General features: G+C 46.1%; 3 protein-coding genes across 7 annotated transcripts in view; 1 reads left to right on the top strand and 2 right to left on the bottom strand.

Moving 5' to 3' along the window:
- The window catches only part of Mcm3ap (minichromosome maintenance complex component 3 associated protein), a 46199-nt gene extending 45610 nt beyond the window's left edge, over positions 1 to 589 (bottom strand). For 2 of the 3 annotated variants that reach the window (XM_060369327.1, XM_060369325.1), the window contains exon 1: positions 197 to 589. The gene's annotated coding sequence lies outside the window, so the exon portion shown is untranslated. The remainder of the gene's footprint in view (positions 1 to 196) is intronic. The other variant, XM_060369326.1, reaches the window with a different exon arrangement.
- On the top strand, positions 550 to 11227 carry Ybey (ybeY metalloendoribonuclease). Of its 3 annotated transcripts, XR_009586718.1 has the most exons (6): positions 550 to 690; positions 1021 to 1273; positions 2814 to 2942; positions 5185 to 5253; positions 6577 to 7200; positions 8812 to 11227. XR_009586718.1 is itself a non-coding variant. In XM_060369328.1 (5 exons), exons 1-5 carry the CDS (start codon positions 569 to 571, stop codon positions 6793 to 6795), a joined length of 792 nt encoding a protein of 263 aa, XP_060225311.1. In that variant the 5' UTR covers positions 550 to 568; the 3' UTR covers positions 6796 to 11227. The 3 variants fall into 3 exon arrangements, 2 of the variants coding, with proteins under 2 accessions (XP_060225311.1, XP_021508185.2); XM_060369328.1 differs by having other exon boundaries at positions 6577 to 11227; XM_021652510.2 differs by having other exon boundaries at positions 6599 to 11227.
- The window catches only part of C16H21orf58 (chromosome 16 C21orf58 homolog), a 20484-nt gene continuing 11068 nt past the window's right edge, over positions 9469 to 18884 (bottom strand). Inside the window, exons 6-9 of the mRNA XM_021652524.2 lie at positions 16250 to 16361; positions 12244 to 12359; positions 11685 to 11946; positions 9469 to 9606 (exon numbers count right to left, since the gene is read on the bottom strand). Coding sequence (XP_021508199.1) covers positions 11725 to 11946; positions 12244 to 12359; positions 16250 to 16361 — 450 coding nt within the window. The 3' untranslated portion in view covers positions 9469 to 9606; positions 11685 to 11724. The remainder of the gene's footprint in view (positions 9607 to 11684; positions 11947 to 12243; positions 12360 to 16249; positions 16362 to 18884) is intronic.

Consider the following 18884-nt stretch of genomic DNA (forward strand, 5'->3'; position numbering starts at 1 on the left):
TAGCCCAGGCTTGCCTCAAACAGTCAAGCCCAGCCTTAAGAGCCTCAGCCTCCCTACTGCTGGGATCACAGGCGTGCTCCATCAAGTTTAGCTAACGCCCGATCCTTTAAGATTAAAATGGAAATGCAAATCATTTTATTCAAATTGTTAATTTCTCGAAAACTTTCAGTAATAAGACAGAAAAAACATCACTTACGCCAGATTCTTGCGATTTTCAAGGCCAGAGAACCACAATGTAATACTGTTTAAATGTTACCGCTTTGGGTTTCCTATCATCTCATTTTCCTCCCAGTAACTCGAACTTGAGATGCCTTGCCCTGGCGTAGAACAGGTTTGTTGGTTTTTTGTTTTTTTTTTCCTACGCTGACAAACCTTAGGAAACCCGCCGGAAGGCCGACAGAGACCTTCAGCAATTCTGCAGGAGCACAGAAGAGCGGAGGCCGCGGAAGAAGCGCGTCCGCCGGATATCGCCAATGTCCCGAGCGGCCGTGCTCGCCCACAATCTGCATCGGACAGGCCACCAGGATCACCGCCCTGTACCAAACCGATCTCCCGGGCCGGCCCCTAGATGTGTGCGACGGATATCAAATTCGTCGGACCGACTTCCGGTCCTCCACACCCAGCTTCCGCTGCCTGCGGTGTGCTGCTATTGCCCTTCCGGCAGGCCATCAGCCTGCTGCCCGGCCTTCGGTAAGTGCGCGGCGATTTCCCCTAACGTGGCGTAGGAGTTCGTGCGTGGATCGGCCCACGCGGGTGGCCGAGAGTCTCTGGACCCACGGCGACCCCTTCTCGCTCACGCTAACCCTCCCTTGGTCCTCGTAGCAAGCACCCCAAAGCACCTGATTCCGCACACTGCCCAGTCTTCTCTGTTACATAGTTTCCCATGGTACATGTAAATTTCCTTAGAATTGCAGATAAACTCCACTAAATAAAGTTGTTTTTATTGTGAGTACGTGTGTATTCTTACATAATTTATCACTTTCTGGTACTGATGGGCCTTTTCTCGAACTTTAACCACAGGTTCCTTCCAACCGTTTTTAAAGGGCTGGGTGTTCTTCCGGAGATGAGTTTGGTGATTAAAAATCTGCAGCGGGTGGTTGCCATCAGAAGAGCGCCACTTCGCAGGAAGATGGATATGGTCAGGAGTATTTTAGGAGTGAAGAAATTTGACCTGGGGATCATCTGTGTTGACAACGAGAATATTCAGCACATTAATAGGATCTACAGGAATAAAAATGCCCCAACTGATGTGCTTTCTTTCCCATTTCATGAGGTAAAAAAAAAAAAAAACGGGGGAAAAAAAAGTTCTTCACATACAGCCTACCTTTCTTCCAGAATAAGTCTTGTTAAATTACAGATGTGCTTATCTTTAGCTTTGAAATTTCCCAAAAAATGCAGTGAAGTCTGGCGTGCTGTGACTGTGCATGCCTTTAATCCCATCTATTCAGGACACAGGGACAGTCACATCTTTGTAAGTTCAAAGCCAGCCTTGGTCTACCTAGTTGTTCAAAGTCAGACAGAGCCACATAACAAGCCCCTATCTGGAGGAATTGGGGGGTGGGGGGAGCAGGAGGTTAGCAAACACCCTTAAACCCCTGCACTTGGGAGGCAGAGGCAGTAGGATCTTGGGTGGAGTTCAGGGCCAGCCTGGTGTGCAAAGTGACTTCCAGGACAGCCAGGATTACACAGAGAAACCCTGTCTCAAAGACTCATTTATTATTTATACAGTGTTCTGCCTGAATGCCAGAAGAGGTCACCAGAACTCACAATAGATGATTATGAGTCACCATATGGTTGCTGGGAATTGGACCTTTGGAAGAACAGCCAGTGTTCTTACCCTCTGAGCCATCTCTCCAGCCCAAAACCCTGTCTCAAAAAAAAAAAAAAAAAAAATCTTTTTTCAGAAACAAGCAAATAAAAGAAGTGAAGCAATATGACCTATAACCCATGCCCATTAAGTCATTAAGTATGTCTATACCTAAACATCACAATTTCTCTATGCAGGGACCAGCCTTACTCCCTCAGTTTTATCAGGGAATTCAAAAGGAGCCTCTGCAATTTTAGGTGTACCTCAGTAATTAATGCTTGGATAGAAAATTGAAAAGTAAAAACTAGTAAACATTTTCAACACCTTGTGATGGCTACAAGTAACTTTACCTAAATATCTTCACCCATTGTTAGTAGCATATACTGAAATAATCCTTTTGGAAAGCAAATTGATAGTAGACTGTGCTTGAAAAGACTTAAAGTATGTCTATGTCATAATCTTAACAGTGTTACACCTACGGAAATGAATCTAATCTCAGCACTCGGGGAGGCAGAGGCAGGCACATCTCTGAATCTGAGGCCAGCCTGATCTACAAAGTGAGTCCAGGACAGCCAAGGCTGTCTCAAAAAAAAAAGAGAAAGGAAGAAAGAAATCCAAATAATGAATAATGAAGAAGATACAATGTAAAAATGTGTCCAAATGCTCGCCTTACTGATTTCTTTTAACAGGAAAAGCATGGAGTCAGGCAAGTGGGAAAGAATGTGATTGGTCCATATGCCAATTCATCTACATAGAATGTGACTTGCTTTGGAAAGGATAAAAGAAATGTAAATAACCTGATGAGATGGATCAAAATATGTGAGGCCTGTTATGCAATAACTATGCTTTCCAACCCCTCAGACTAATGATACTTCGCCTCCATCATGTGGCTTGAGCATCCTGTGGTCAAGAGGCCTTTGTCCTCTACTGGCAAGTGAGCTGAGCTCTCGTACGTAGTTGGGCCTGCTGTTCACAAGGCTTCCAAGTTCGTTCTTCTCATTTTCAGAACCTGAAAGCAGGTGAACTTCCGCAGCCACGTTCACCAGATGAGTATAATTTGGGAGATGTTTTCCTAGGAGTGGAATATATCTTCCAGCATTGCAAAGAAAATGAGGATTTCTACGACATCCTGACGGTAAGTGGGGGTGCAGGATCAAATATTCGCTAACAAAACTCGGGCCGTAGGGAAGGTTGAAAAGGAGACACCTGTGTGCACACTAGTACCTGCAGGTGCCCTTGTATCGCTGGGGAGAACTTAACAGACAGAGCCGGGAAGCTTCAGGCTTGGGGAAGTGAGGACACACTGAGGAAGTAAAGGCCCCAGGAGTTCCCAGGGGCCTTTTCAGTTTTTATGTCTAGAAATGAGGAAAACATGTTTCCCCGACTGAAGTTTGCCAGATTGGCTTCTTATTGCACGGCTCAAAATAGAACAGGAGCCAAAACATTTCAGGTTTGGAAGGAAGGGAAGGGAAGCTCCTGACAAGAGAAGTGTTACCATTGCTCAACAGAAGCACCTGGCTTCAGACCTGGCTTTAGCCGCACAGCCACAGCCTGGCTGGCTGTGTGCCTTCTAGAATTTAAGAGCGACCTGAAGCAGGCTCTGTAGGCGACTCAAAGTTAAGCACCTTGGCTTTGATTGTGTCCTTGTTCCAGGTTCCCTGTGGTATATCATGAGGAAGAAGTTGTAATTCTTTATTGTGACAGGAAGTGGCCCAGAGCCAGCAGCAGTACTGCCTGTTGACATAACATAACAGCTCTGCTTTAAAGGAAATAAGAAACTAGTTTATTCTGAGCCAAATATAAGCGACTACTGAGGCCAAGGAACAGATTCAGGTTACGTGGAATGACATGTTAAAACATGGAAGGGGTTATGTGAACTTTCATAGTCAAAGAACTAAAGACAGGTACAAGTTAGTGCTTTCACCAGTGACTTCAGTGCAAACATCAGAAAGACAGGTACCAGGAGATGGTGACAACTCGGTAGGTTTCTGATGTGATTGGCTTTAGGGCTGGTGAAGGTTAGAGATGTGTCAGACTAACCATGCTTTCCAAGAGATCTGGTAAACCCAAGGTTGGTAGTAAATGGCTATTAGAAAGGACTGAAGAAGCCAAGTGAGTTGGCACACACCTGTAATCCCAGCACTCCTGGAGGCAGAAGCAGATGGATCTCTGTGAGTTTGAGGCCAGCCTGGTCTACAAGTGAGTCCAGGACTGCTAAAGCTACACAGAGAAACCCTGTGGGGGGGGGGGGAGCCGGAGGAGGAGACTAAAGATTGCTTTAGTTTGATTTGCAGTGTTCCTCTCTATAATCTTAGTGTTCTGGTTGGCCAAAGCTAGCCAGCATGCAGGCTATTCATGAGATGTGGCCTCTTTGGACCTGCTGTAGACCTTAGTCCCTCCTCTGCACTCTGCTCTAGCCCCTCTTCTGTGGGCTACAGATAGTCCTGTGTGCAGCTGGAAGCAGTCCACAGCAACTCTCCCGACCCAGCCTCTGCCTCCACACCCCTCTCCAACCTCCTGGAATCCTATCCTGTCTCTCCCTGAACACCGTGCCCAATCTCTGCACTGATGCTCTGACCTTGTTTTTCAACCCCATCCAGTCACAGGGCTTCACTTTCCAGAGTCCTTGGCTCCTTCACTCTTAGAATACCAGTTGTCAGTCCTGTCCCCACCTTCTTGTATTTATCCTCTCCTTGCTGCCTCACTTTTTTTTTTTTTAAAGAGATATAGGCCCATGCTAGAGGGATGGCTTAGTGGGTAATAGGAAGCACCGTTCTTCCATAGAACCTGAGTGCTATTCCCAGCACCCATGTTAGGTGTTTTACAATTACCTTTAACCAGCTCAGGGGATTCAACGTCCTCTTCTGGCCTCCAAGGGCATCTGTACTCCTTCGTACAGTCACGGACACAGATGCACAATTTAAAAATAATAAGGAAATGAAATGTTGTAGACTCAACTACATTGCCCAGGCTGGTCTTGAACTCTGTATCAATCATTACTTCACTGCAGCCCTTCTAGATCTCTGAGACCGTAACCACCCATGAGCCATCCCTGCTTAATTCTAATTGGATCCCCAATACTGTCCTGTCAGGGACAGTCAACCCTCTGTACCTGTGCAAACAGTGTTGCTCTACGCTAATTAAGCGAACTGTGTGAATTGTTTCACTTTACACAGGAGGGGACTGGGGCTGGGAGGTAGCTCAGTGGTGGAGCACTTTCCTAGACGGGAGGGAACTGAGCCCCGTAACTCCCGCCCAGTGTGGCAACTGCTTGTCCTGACGCAGGAAGCTCAGTCTTACCGGGGTAGTCTGTGACCTTGAGGGGGCAGCTTCTTGGTACATCATCCCCTGAGCTGGCTTCGTGATTATTCCAACAGGTGACAGCCACCCATGGACTCTGTCACCTTCTGGGTTTCACCCACAGCTCCGAGGCAGAGTGGCAAAAGGTAAGAGCAGTACTTGTGCAATGGCCCGCATGCTACCCTCAGGCGTAACCCTAACCCCTAGGCACCATGCACCCCACGGTAAAGGCAAAACTATGGCCTGCATCTCTCCAGCCTGAAAAGATGAGGTCGTGTTTTTAAATATCTGGCTCCTCATGAGCCTTATATAGTTCACTATTAAAAGGCACCTGGACAGACAGATTAAAAGTTAAATTCCCAGCCAGGTGTGGTGGCGCACGCCTTTGATCCCATAACTCAGGGAGGCAGAGGCAGGTGGATTGCTGTGAGTTCCAGGCCAACCTGGTCTACAAAGTGCGTCCAGGGCAGCCAAGGCTACACAGAGAAACCCTGTCTTGAAAAAAACCAAAAGAGGAAAAAAAAAAAGTTAAAATTCCCTGAAGTGCTAGCTATTGTTAATGGGAGTCAGAAGACACTTAATGTTTAGAAGAATTTCGCCCATACAAAAAAAAAATAATAATAAAGACCTTACCCATCAGTTGGCACCAGGTAATGTGAAGTAGTGGTTTGTTTCTTCTAATAGGCAATGGGTACCACATCTATAAAGCCACCACAGTGTCTAACAGGCTTAGGTTATATTTGTGACCAAATAGCCTACTGCTCAGAGTGAACTTTTTGTTAAGATTTTCTATTTATGTGTATGTACCTTCACAAATTTATGGGCACCATGCATGTGGAGGAACCTACAGAAGCCATAAGAGAGAGTTGATCCCCTGGAACTGAAATTACAGGTGGTTGTGAGCTTCCTAGTGTGGATGGTGGGAACCAAACCCAGGTGATCTGTCAGAATAGTGAGGGCTCTTAACTGCTGAGCCATCTCTCTAGCCCATGAATGAACATTTTTGTGTTTTTTTTTTTTTTTTTTTTTTTTTTTTTTTCAATTAAAAGTAGATCCCCAACCGGGCAAGGTGACACATGCCTATAATCCTAGCACTCAGGAAGGTAGAAGCAGGCAGATGTCTGTGAGTTAAAAGCCAGCCTGGTCTACACAGCGAGTCCAGGATGTCAAGGCTACACAGAGAAACCCTGCCTCAAAGAAAAAAAAAAGTAGATCTCCTTCTGGCTCTGCTATTGCCCAGAGTTTTCTATGCCCACTCCACATTTCCCTGGGTCCCTTCTGTACCCTAGCTTCAGCACTTTGGGAGCCCACCCTTGGCTGTCCTTACTCCTCTGTACCTCCTGTCCACCCAGAGGCTGTCATTCTCGGTTCAGGTGCTGCCTTTAGCCTTTTGCAGAGCTGAGCTGGGAGTGCTGGGGAGGGGGAGGACTCTGCCTCGGGACAAGTGTCCAGGAGTTCCCTCTTATCAGCTTGTGTGCTGCTGTGATCCAGATGTACAACCAAGAGAAGCTGGTGCTGGAAGAACTGAGCCGCTACACCGGAGCCACACTCCAGCCCCTGACCAGGGACCTCTACTGATGCCTCGATGCTCTGAGGTAGAGAGCTGGAAGGACAGAGTCCTGTCCCTCCACACTGGATCGCTGCTGGTTATGCTGTCCTGTAGGACATCAGCCCACACTAAAGCTTAATTTCTGTGAATGGAAATTGGCTTCAGAAAGTACCAAAGAAGTATGGCTGGCCCTCTGAGTAGAGGCTGTCTTACCAGTGTAAGCAGAACAGGCCATTCTAAGTGAGGAAACATGGATGCCTTGTATGCTTCTTTGGGTTTTTAACTGTAGAGTTTGAGTGGACTGCCCTGTCTCCCCGAGGCGGAATGAATATGCCAGAATACTGAAGTCAGTTCTTCCTAGAAGGATGGACACCTGCAGACAAACAGACTTGAGAGGGCAAGGTTCCCACCCCAACTCTCAGGAACTCTATTACCTGAACCTTGCTTGCTGCTCATTGTGCCCTCACTTTTCTTAAGCCATTGGCTGTAGACACCGGAAATCCCACTGACCTACAGATCTTGTCACCTGGGGCCAGAGATTCAGGTACATCTCCCAGTTCCCCTATCTTTGTTGTTGTTTCTCCTTTTTCAAATTATATTTTATTTATTTGATGTATGTGAGTATGTGTGGTGCACCCATTCCACAGCATGCATGTGGAGATCAGAGTGCAAAACTGGGTGGAGATGGTTCTCTTCTTCTATTATGTGGGTCCCAGGGATTGAACTTCCGGTTGTCAGGCTAAAAGACAGGAAGGTAAAAGACAGGAAGGTCTTTTACCCTCTGAGCCATCCCACTGACATCCTGTAGGCCACTGTGGTCCCTGTCACTGGGGCTCTTCCCATTGGCTCTTAGTGGCATGATAATTCTGCTCAAGTCCTGGAACATGGAATCCTGATCAACCTGAAGTCCAGCTGTATTGGCATACTGAATGCCAATGAAAGTGTACATCACTTGTCTTCCCAGAATGTAGCCAGTGAGCTTGGACCTAGATAGGGTTTCCTGACCTCTCTGCTATCTATACTCCCATATACAGTTATGGCAGACTGTTCCCTTCTTCACAGTCATCTAACTGCTTTGTCATCTTTGAAAATGACTGCTTCTGTGTTGCTTGTTTTTCTATTTCCCCTTTTCTTCTTGGTTTGGCATTTCCGGTTTAGTTTGGTGGGTGTTTATAAAAGGAACTTTTATTTGCCTCTTTCAATTGTTGGCTTGTAGGAGTATTGCCTCACTCTGCTACCCTAGGCCTAGTCCTGGAAGCTTCTAGCCTCCATACAACCTAACCTAGGCCTAGAATGTTTTCAGCCTCTGCTTAATAAGCTCACCCTTTCTTATTCTTCACTGACTTCTGGACTGGCTGGTTCAACTCAGCTGTTCTGCCTTAAACTCCTCTCCCAGATGGCTTATTCAATCTGGCTTCTCTCTTGGCATTTGAATTGTTCTTTTTGGTCTTAAACTAACTCCAGTTCTACTCTAATCCCCTGGCTCCTTCTCATTCTCTGGCTCATTCAGTCTTCACACAAGTTCTTTATGCAACTTGTCTATTACTATCTCAGTAAAACTGCCTCCTCTCTCTCTCTCTCTCTCTCTCATTCTCTCATTGCCCCTTAAGTAGCTTCCCTTTCTTCTCTCTTCTCGTGAGTTGGGTGTATCCTATTCTGTCTATTCTCTCTGTCAGGTCACATGTTCAAGCATGGGTGCTTCCTTCTACAAACTATCTTTACCTTCATTGTTTGGGATTAAAGGCATGTACCACCACACCAGGACCTAAGCTTTTCTTTGCCTGAAACTTGCTCTATACCAAGCTGGCCTTGAACTCAGAGATCTGCTTGCCTCTGTCTCCTGTTTGCATTCCAGCCAGATCACACAGACCTAGAAAGTCTTTGGATGTGATCTCTTGCCAGAGCAGCCATACTCCGAATTAAAATTCCTCTTTGGCTTCATCTTGCAGTGCTGTCGATGGAATCCAGGGCCTTGTCATGCTTGGCAAGTGCTCCACTACATTCCCAGCTGGTTGCTCTGCTGCCCTAAATCTGTGGTTTGGCCAGCAGCTATATGGAAGTCCAGCCACTATTGTGGCTCCAAGCCTGTGGGGCAGGTTCTGTCCTGCTGTTCCGGGAGGCACAGCAATCCTTTGTTATTTTGTGTTTACTCCAGATTCAGTCCCCTACCTGTGTGAAGGACCTATGATCCTGATGAGACTTACATGATCTCTGTGGACTGGTTGCTGATGTGAAGGCTCCATCCAGCCCATGTATGGACCTGGTTGCTCTCTTCTCTGGGCCATCTTTAAAATCTCTGATGGGGTGGGTGGGTACAGGTGTGCATAGAATGCCCTCAGTCCCCATCACCACGCTTAAGAGGCATAGCCACGTGAAACTTCTTCCCCCAGTCACTAGGGCCCCCTCAGCCCACTACAGGACCTGCTCAGATTCTTCAGCCCTCCACACGTGAGCCTCGGAACAGCTGGATTGAAAGGGACTAGGAAGACTGAATGTGAGGGTGGGTGCGTGCGCACTCCCCCATTGCTTCCATAAGCCAGTGGTGCTCACAGAGCCAGGGTACTTGCAGGTGCTAACATACTTCCTCCTGTTAACCCAGCAATGCCAAGCCATCCGAGACGGACAACATCTGTCAAATTTTACCCTCTATCAAATTAATAACTATATGAGAGACAAACCATGTTAGAAATTACCATGAAAACGGGAAATTGTATAAGGTCTTTAATTGTTGCTTTTAACAAAACACCCTAGAACCACACCCTGGTGTGCACTGAAGGGTGGTTCTGTAGGAAGCAGATGTCACCACCCTGGAGCTCCCTTGGAAGTGTGTTGCATTGACTTGTTCATCCATGCGGACATCACATCACCGCCTTCACTGTGTGGGCGCCAGGTCAGTCCTGGACAGCCCACATGGGGCTAACTGGCAACTGTGAGTCATCTTGCCTCTGACCTGTAGGGTTCCAGCGATTTTAAAATGGGGACCAGCTTTTTGGTGAGAAACTTAGCAAATGAAAAAACTTAAGCAATTGAAAGCTGACTAGAATACTTGAAGGTAACACCTGTAGAGACAGGTGGAATTTAGCACTCCAGCAAGTCCCAACTACCAGGGCAGCAGAGGCAGGAGAATTGCCGGCCTTAGCAACTCAGTGAGGTGCTATCTCAAAGTGATAAACAGGCCATGATGTCAGCGTAATAGAAAAAGCACTTGGCTAGTGTGCTTGAAAGCCTGGGTTCTCAGATGGGCTGGTGGACATGCTTTTAATCCCAGTCCAGGATAGCCAAGGCTATACAAGGAAACCCTGTCTCAAAAAAAAAAAAAAAAAAAAAAAAAAAAAAGCCTGGGTTTAATATAATACCACAAAATAATAAATCTTTAAAAATAAAACATTAAGCCAGTTGTGCCGAGCACTCACAGTGCTTGGGTGACAGAGACAGAAGATCTCTTTGAGTGTGAGGCAAACCAGGTCTATACAGTGAGTTTCAGGACAACCATCACTGCATAACAGACCTTGTCTCAAAAAACAAACAAACAAAAAACCATTTAAACAACAAGGTTAGGCAGACGTTTAATCTCAGCACCCAGAAATCAGTGGCAGCTGGAGCTCCTTGAGTTCAAGGTCAGCCTGGTCTACGTGGCCAGCCAGGGCTACAGAGTAAGACCCTGTCTCAGACAGACAGAAAAGGACTCCCGGCCTGATTGCACGTGTCTAATCCTAGCAGCAGGCAATCGAAAACAGAAGGGCTGTAAGCTTGTTGTCAGCCTGGGCTCAAAAACCAAGCAGCAACAAAACCAAAAGGGAAATCATCTTTGCCAAAACAACAACAAAAAAGACACCAGAAAGTAAAGGAAGCGTGTGCACATACATGAAAGAAAGCTGACAGGGCCGGGGTATAGATGGAACAGAGACAGTGGTCATACACCCGTGGGAGCCAGGGTACAGTGTGTGTGTGTGTGTGTGTGTGTGTCTCCTGGAAAGATGCTTAGTAAGCAGCATGCACATCCATTTACTACACAGCCTGCAGGCGGCACGTGTGTGCACCTCACACCTGTTTTTGTTATTGTTAGATTTAAAATTTTTATATGCATGAGTGTTCTGCCTGCATGTGTGAACGTGTACCATGTGCATGCCTGATGCCCATGGATGCCCATGGAAATCAGAAGAGGCCATTGAATATCCTGGAACTGGTCTCTGTGTATAGGCATGTGCAGCACAAGGAAATAACAGAGCTTCACACATGTTCAACGAACTGTCTGCCACTGAGCTGGCCACAGCCTCAATTGACTTTTTTTTATTATTATGTGTACAATGTTCTGTCTGCATGTACACCTGCACACCAGAAGAGGGCACCAGATCTCATTATAGATGGTTGTGGGCCACCATGTGGTTGCTGGGGATTGAACTCAGGAACTCTGGAAGAGCAGCCAGTGCTCTTAACCTCTGAGCCATCTCTCCAGCCCTCAATTTGACTCTTATTCCAGCCTTCTATAGGAATGCTTGAATGTGTAGGTGGCTGTAATGATCTATTCTGATTTTGAGCTGCTTTTCTTTCATAATAAAATGTTTGTATCTCGTCTGAGTGAGGCGTTCATTCCCCTTGCTTTCCCAGATGGCCCTGAAGAGTAACCACAGCCGGCAAGGCCACAATGCTTACCAAGACACAGAATGGTCTGACACACCTGGAAAGGCAGCACTTTTTTTTTTTTTTTTTTTAAATCAGAGCAGCTCTCAGGGGAATCCAAGGATGTAACATGAGGGGTGCCCTGGGCTGGATGTAACATGGGACCTGGGCTGAGGTGAAGGACACTCTGTGGGACCAGTCCTGCTGGGCATGGACTGGTCTATGCCCAGTCTAACGCAGACTTTCCCCAAGGGTGACATAGATCCACCTGGCCTGGCAACTGGGACTGCAACCTGCTGCCATGGTAGACTGAATTTTTTTTTTCTGGTCACCCTTTCCTGACCACAGGGTGCATGTGCTTGTTGGCATACCATGAGGAGAGGTGACCCGGCCCATCTTTCCACTTACCGGCTGCAAAACGCTAGCTTTCTCCCTCCAGACTTGCATGCTAGGGGTTGCTAGGCTGGGAGTTAGCCGGCTCAGTCAGGAAGCTCATGGTGGGTAAGAAGCTGGCTGCTTGTGGGAGGGCAGTAGCTGCAACCACTGGAGGCCACCCATAGCCTGAAGGGGCGCCAGGCATGGAGGCAGCCTGCAGCTGCGTAGTGGGCGCATAGTGGTGGTGGTGGTGGACCGGGGGTGGCTTCTGCTTTTCAGCTCGGAGGACTCCCGGCTGCAGAGGACACGGCCAGGTCAGGACTGCAACATCCTTTCCTATGCCTGGGCCCAAAATGTGGGAAGGGCGGCAGAATATGATGGGAGTACAGCCTAGGCCTAGAGTTCTCTGGGCCCCAGCTGTATTACCTGTTCCTCTTGCAGAAGGACTGGGGAACATTGCCTTTATCACATACCCACAAGCCGGAGAAACCTTTGCACCGGTCCTCAGGAATACCCACCACCACCACTACCACCCCTGCTTCCCCTACCCCAACTCTGCAGCAGCTGGCTGAATTTCTGCACCCAGCCCCACCTGGAGGGTAGGAGCACGAGGCCCTGTGGTTCCGGGTGGCAGGGCCTTGAGCATCATGTTCTGCATGAGGATCTGGTGCATCTGCGCATTCTGCATCAGCATCATCTCCACCATGTCTGGAAGGAGAGTCCGGTTCTTATTCGAGTGTTAGTGGGAGACCAAAAAAATTAAAAATTAGCAGCTATTATTAATTAAGGCCTGAACTAGGTGGGTGGAGAAGTCCAGTAATGCCCTGAGGGGAAGGACCGCCTTACTGCATTCTTTCCCCATCCACACGAGATAACAGTTGCTAGGAAACTGGCCCATCCCCCTAGGGAGGGACAGCAGGTCATTAAGGTCTGGGGACCTTCCTAAAGCCAATCAATTCAAAATGTAGCATTTTGACCAATAGATGCTTGCCAGGCAGGAATTGCCTCTGCCTTGGGCATGCTGGGAGGGACCAGAATCTATATATCATTCAACTAACCTGGGCACGGTGTGCTCGGCTCCCACTGCTTTGGCAGTGGAGGCGTGTGGGCCCAAGCTGCAGCTTGCAATTTGCAATAAAAAGAACCTCCTGTATTTACAGCGGAGTCTGTTCATTCCTGGTCTTTTGGGGTTTGTGAACTGGGCAGAACATTAGCACCTGATGATAGGTCCTGCCCTGACAATAACTGCTCCTCACATTCGTTAAAAGCAGCTGTGGAGCCCGACAGCATGAACAGCATTCTGACAAGTGTGTCTGCTTTTACTAAGAGGAAAGGGAAGGGAAGAGAAGACAAGGAGATGGATTGGGTGGAATAGGAAGAAACAAAAAAGACCTTCCCAGTCCCTGAGGGAGGGTAGCCCTGCCCAACCCTGCATTTCCAGGTCTGGCCTCCAGAAAGATAAGCTTTTAGGCCACCCAGTGTGGGGATTTTATTGCCATAGGAACAGTGTGCTTACCAATCACCAACAACAGTACCTGGCAACATTCTAATTTTGACAGTGTAACAGACAAACATCAGTTTTTCCCACAGCAACGGAGTCGGAAACAGAGTGCCTGGACTCAGTCAGCCTCCCTAAAGGAACATCCTCCAGAGCCACGCCCAGTGTCAGGGTGGGGCTCAAACAGAAGCTCTAGGCCCTGGACAACCCAAAGCAGGCCATTGGAGGGAGCCAGACCTTTGTCTCAACCCCCATGCAAGACAAAGGCAAAATCCAGACGCTAAATGACTGTCCCACTCAGATCAAAGACTCCAGGAGCTTTGGGGGAGGCTCCGCCCAGCAGCAGGAGTGGCAGGTGCTCCCAAATGGAGGGTTCTGTTAAGTCAAGCTGCTTGGGCCCCCTTGTCAGTCTAGTACAATACCAGACAACTAGATGAGAGACCAAATGTGATCACCCACACTCTGCAATGTCACTCAGTCTGTCACTGGCTACAATGTGGATATGCATTAGACTAACCAAACTCAGTCATAGAAAGACAAAAATTACATGTCTTTAGTTACATATTCAAACATGTCAAATTTGGAAAAACAAAGCAAAACCGTGCCTGCAGAGATTGTAGGGGAGAATGTCAAAAGAGGCAGTGTTCTAAAAGCTTTAAGATCAAGTATTAATGCTTTAGTATGACAATATCATTTAATTCTTACCACTGAAATGCACCCATCTAACAAATAGTTTGGGTGTCTTATATGTTGTTTATTTTGAGACAGGGTCTCTCTGGCTATTTTGGAATGCCTAGAAATCTGCCTGGCTCTGCCTCCCCAGCACTGGGATCAAAGGCAGGTGCCATTAGCATTGCTTTTGGTCAGTTCTGATGTTTTTCTTTTTTGTGTTCTGAGACAAGACATCCTGTCAGCCCAGGCTGACCCTAAACTCACTAGGTAGCCTAGGATGACCCTGAACTTTTGATGCTCTTGCCTCTGGATCTCAGGTGCTGGGATTGCAGGTTTGTCACCGTACCTGGTTTATATAGTGCTGAGGAGGCAGTAATGGCTCCCACACTAGGCTTTTGAGTTCTTTTGTTGTCACCAGAGCTACCTGGCTTATCCTTTAGTCTCTACTAGTGAATTGTGGTGTATACACACACCCACTTCCACGGTTAAATAAATAAATGTAATTAAAAATAAAATATGAGAGCTGGGTGCTCGAGGCGTGCCTGAAATCCTAGCACTCAGGCAGGCAGAGGCAGGTGGATCTCTGAGTTTGAGGCCAGCCTAGTCTATGAAGTGAGTCCAGGACAGCCAAGGCTACACAGAGAAACTTCGTCTAGGAAAACAAAATTTAAAAAATAAAATGTAGGGCTGGGTGCGTTGTCGCACACCATTAATCCCAGTATTTGGGAGGCAAAGGCAGGTGGATCTCTGTGAGTTCAGGGCCAGCCTCGTCTACAAATCGAGTTCCAGGACAGCCAGGGTAACATACAGAAACTTAGAAAACTCTCAAAAAATCAATAATAATAATAAGCATAAATCAATAAGTAAAATGTGGGGCTGGAGAGATGCCTCTGTGGTTAGGAGTAATGGCTGATTTGTTTGGATTCCCATCATCTACATGGCAACTTATAACCATCTGTGACTCCAGTTCTAGGGGACCTGATGCCCTCTGGTAGCTGGCCTTTGCTACTTTATGGGCTCTTCTTCTACCCTTCTCTATTCCTTTTATTCTACCCTTTCAACCCTCTAAATCCTAGATAAGGGAGAAAGAAGGATAGAGAGGAAAGAAATCCCTGAATAAAGTCAGGGTCAGAAAGGAGCTGACATTATTTCTAGACTACTTCCTGCTGATTAGGGACATCGAGGTCCTTGGGAGAAATTTGATCTTTGCCATCAGGATATATAATTTCTTCTCGTTTCTTCTTTGTGCATGACTACTTAACACACTGTGATCAACAAACCCCCTGAATTGACCCCGTAACCACCACCGCCCACCTCATTGGGGCCCTAGCATTTATATTCCCTCCAAAAAAGTTTCCAGAATTCCAAATGTCACACAATGGCGGAAACTAGCTGCAGTTTATTTATTTAATCACTTTACAGCCTAATTCTAGCCCCCTCCCTATTTCTGTGATTTTTTTAAAAAGTATTTTATTTTATGTGCTTCAGTGTAAAGGTGTCAGATCCCTTGGAACTGGAGTTACAGACAGTTGTGAGCTGCCATGTGGTTGCTGGGAATTGAACCTGGGTCCTCTGGAAGAGCAGACAGTACTCTTAACCACTGAACCATCTCTCCAGCCCACTTTCTGTGATTTTTAAAGAAACCAAAATTCCAGAATTCTCACTACAGTGTATGAACATGTTATACTGATGTACATGCAGGCAAAATATTTATATACACAAATAAAAATCCTCTTTTAAAATTACTTATAAAATTTCAGATATTAACCCCCCTCAAAATGATAATCTGAGCTTAGTTTAGGCTGGACCCTGCCCCAGAATGCTAAACACTTAGCATTCTTCAGAAACCTTGTGAAGTGGGTTTTTGTTTGCCAGGAAAAAGCCATTTCTTATCTGCTCCTACAGCCCCCATCTCCAGAAAGGGCATCTAGTTTTCTGTTAACTCAAACAAGCCTCCAGCAGATCAAAGCCCCACAGTAGCAGAAAGTAAACAACTCACAAGTCTCAGGAAGTCTTTGAAACTTAGCAGATACACAAAGCACCTCCTTCCCTAAAGTTATAAATGCAGTAAAGACTGCTGAGGGGTTCAGATCAGCCAAGCTACCTGGCAGAAACTCTGACCCGTTGATTTGCAGAGGGTTCTGGGGTTCCAGGTTCTTTATGTAATTACCCAACCTGGGGTGGACTTAAGGTGATTTTGGTTGCCTCTTAGTTGTCCTTGCTTCTCTAAGTAACCCCAATAAATTCACTGGTTCACCAAGTTGGACTTCGGTGATATTGTTTCTTTTGTCTCTGTCTGGGGTAAATAGATGTGTCTGTATGTTGCATCTCACCGGAAAAAGTGTTGCATGACACCTACTTACAAAAATGCTTTCCCTTTCAGTCTTTCACAAACCTAAAGCAGTATCAACATAGAATATATACCCACCTTCCTTAATACTTCCTGATCTTTGAGTGGGAAAGGCCTGAGGAGGAGAAATCTGTGCAATCAGTGGCTGCTGGGGTAGCTGCTGAATGATCGTGGCAGGAGGCTGGGGGACCTAAGAAAGGCCAGTTGATTAGCTGTCTTCACAAGTGTCTCCCATCCATCCATATATCCATCCACCCAAGTCATCTATCCATCTGTTCAGCCCATCCATCCATCTTCCCTCCTATCTGTCCTTCTACCCGTCCCTCCATCTATCATCCATCTGAAGAGAAGTTTAAGTGATTAACACTAAGTTAAATAGACAGTTGATTAGCTGGTTTTGTTAGGACATGGTTTTGTTTTGTTTTTGAGACAAGATCTCCCTATATAGCTCTGATTGACAGAGAACTCACTGTAGACTAGACTGTCCTTGAGCTTGTGGTGGTCCTTCTGAGTTGTGGATTATAAACATGTTTTTGTTTTAATCCCAGGTGTGGGATGTGGGACTGATTCAGATGGTCCAGAGCAACAAACTCTGCCTCATGCATGCTCTGAGAGAGCTCCTTGCCAGCTGCAGATAATTTAAATTTGAGGAAGAGAGTAACTGCCACTGGGGAGCTCTGATAAAGAACAAGGCAGCTGCTGCTTCCCTCCTGCAGCTGCTGATTGCTGTCCTTGCAGTGAGACAAGAAGTTGGAGATTTCCTGAGACAAGGATTGGACTGGCTCCAAGGAACCCCATGACCCCAATCAGCAGAAAGCAGCTAAGACAACTGTGTCCCTCCCCCGGTAGCCCTTTCTCTCTCTGCCTGGTGTTGGAGTGTTAGAGGGGACTGGGGGGGAGTAGGAAGAAAAAGTTATAAGAGATGTAAATAAAAGTTTTTAAAAAGTACATCCAACACTTCTGTCTCTGACTCCTGTTGTCATAAGCAAAAATGAAAATCCCAGCCATTATATTTTACCAATAAAGACTCAGGAGCAGATGCTGGGGTGAAAACCTTCTAGCTCAGAGAGGCAAAGTACTCAGCTGACCTGCCCACTCAGGTCAGGATGGAAAAACTCCAAAAGGCTCACTAGTTCAACTGACAGCCCAGGAGGAAAAGGCCAAAATAATAATAATAATAATAATAATAATAATAATAATAATAATAACAAGTTCAAAGGCTTGCTAGTTCAAAGCCCCAAAAGCCAGGGAACTGAGGAGCTGAAGCCTAAGCTAAAGAGCTTGAGGTATAAAGCCCTTTCTTTTTCTCCATGCTGTCTTAAATACCCCTCCACTCAAAGTCCTTTAGACACATTAATCCCTGTCAGCTGGTTTCTTGCTCTGCCTCCTGACCTAGGGTTAACTTTATTAGATCTGGTACACAGAGAGCTCTTGGATTAAAGGTGTGTGCTAGGGTTGGGTGAACCACACCATGGTCACCTGATTACACAGAAAGTTCTTGGATTAAAGGTGTGTACTAGAGCTCAAACACACCAAACAATAAACAGGGTTTTACAGTACACTAATTTGGGGCTCACAATGGGATCAAATATCCTGTAACAGACTCCAGAGTACAGTATCTAAGTACATAACACTGCATTCAGCAAGCAATGTAATATTTTTTTCATCTTTTTTTTATTTTATTTATTTATTTATTTATTTTTATTTTTTTGCAATGTAATATTTTTAATGTTTCTCATGTTTCCTGCCTTCAGGAAGGTAGTTAATGCCTGGTTATTTTTGTTTTAATAGCTTTTAAATTGTATGTATCTAGTCTTTTAACCTTTATGTATTTTAAGAGGAGTAGAGTGGAATTTCATGGTGTGGGAGTCTAGGGATGGACCCCTGCTTGATGAAAGTCGGGTGTTCACAATTCTTTTCCAGTGGCTTGTCTACTATAGTAACATTACAGCTTTGCTGATTACCCTATATGGCAGGGCATGTGTGGCCCTGGATGTGCATAAGTGGCCTCTGGTTTCTCTTCTGGTTGAAAAGACATGTATAGCAATTTCAAGCAAACACCAGGAAGACTGGTTTTAAAGACTCCTCCTTTCAAGTCTACAATGAGCTTGCCCCTTCTTTCTATTCACACAATCAGAGGCCTAGACCAGACCTCGGAGCCTTCTCTGCAGAGTACAAGTAGGGAATTGTTTTGGCTCATGGACCACATGGGCTCAGCTGAGTGTCTTCTCTGCTGTTAAAAATGACAACAGCTAAAGACAGATGCCAACATGTGTCCCTATCACTAACCATCTCATCAAAATGTGTTGCTACTGCTGCTTCCTCCTCCTCCTCCTCTTCTTCTTTTGTGTTTTGAGACAGTTTCTCTGTGTAGCATTGGCTGTCCTCAACTCCCCCCCAGTGCTGGGATTACAGGCGTGAGCCACCATGCCCAGCTTAGTCCTCTATTTTTTGGCAAACTTTTAAGAATATGAAACCAGGTACTTGAGTGATAGCTCAATGGTTAAGAGCACTGACTGCTCTTTCAGAGGACCTGGGTTCAAATCCCAGTAACCCACATGGCAGCTCACAAACTATAATTCTGTGATCTGACACCCTCACACAGACATACATGCAGGCAAAACACCAATGCACATAAAATACAAATAAATAAATGTGAAAAAAGAGTAAGAGCCAGGTATAGTGGCACACTCCTATAATCCCTGCACTTGGG

This window comes from Meriones unguiculatus, chromosome 16 (genome assembly GCF_030254825.1).
Source record: "Meriones unguiculatus strain TT.TT164.6M chromosome 16, Bangor_MerUng_6.1, whole genome shotgun sequence".
In the NCBI taxonomy this organism is placed as follows: domain Eukaryota; kingdom Metazoa; phylum Chordata; class Mammalia; order Rodentia; family Muridae; genus Meriones; species Meriones unguiculatus.

Coding starts and splice junctions, on each gene's coding strand:
- Ybey (XM_060369328.1), top strand. CDS start 569: ATGTGTGCGACGGATATCAAATTCGTCGGACCGACTTCCGGTCCTCCA. Junction 1,274..2,813: donor TTTCTTTCCCATTTCATGAG/GTAAAAAAAAAA, acceptor TCTCATTTTCAG/AACCTGAAAGCAGGTGAACT. Junction 2,943..5,184: donor ATTTCTACGACATCCTGACG/GTAAGTGGGGGT, acceptor TTATTCCAACAG/GTGACAGCCACCCATGGACT.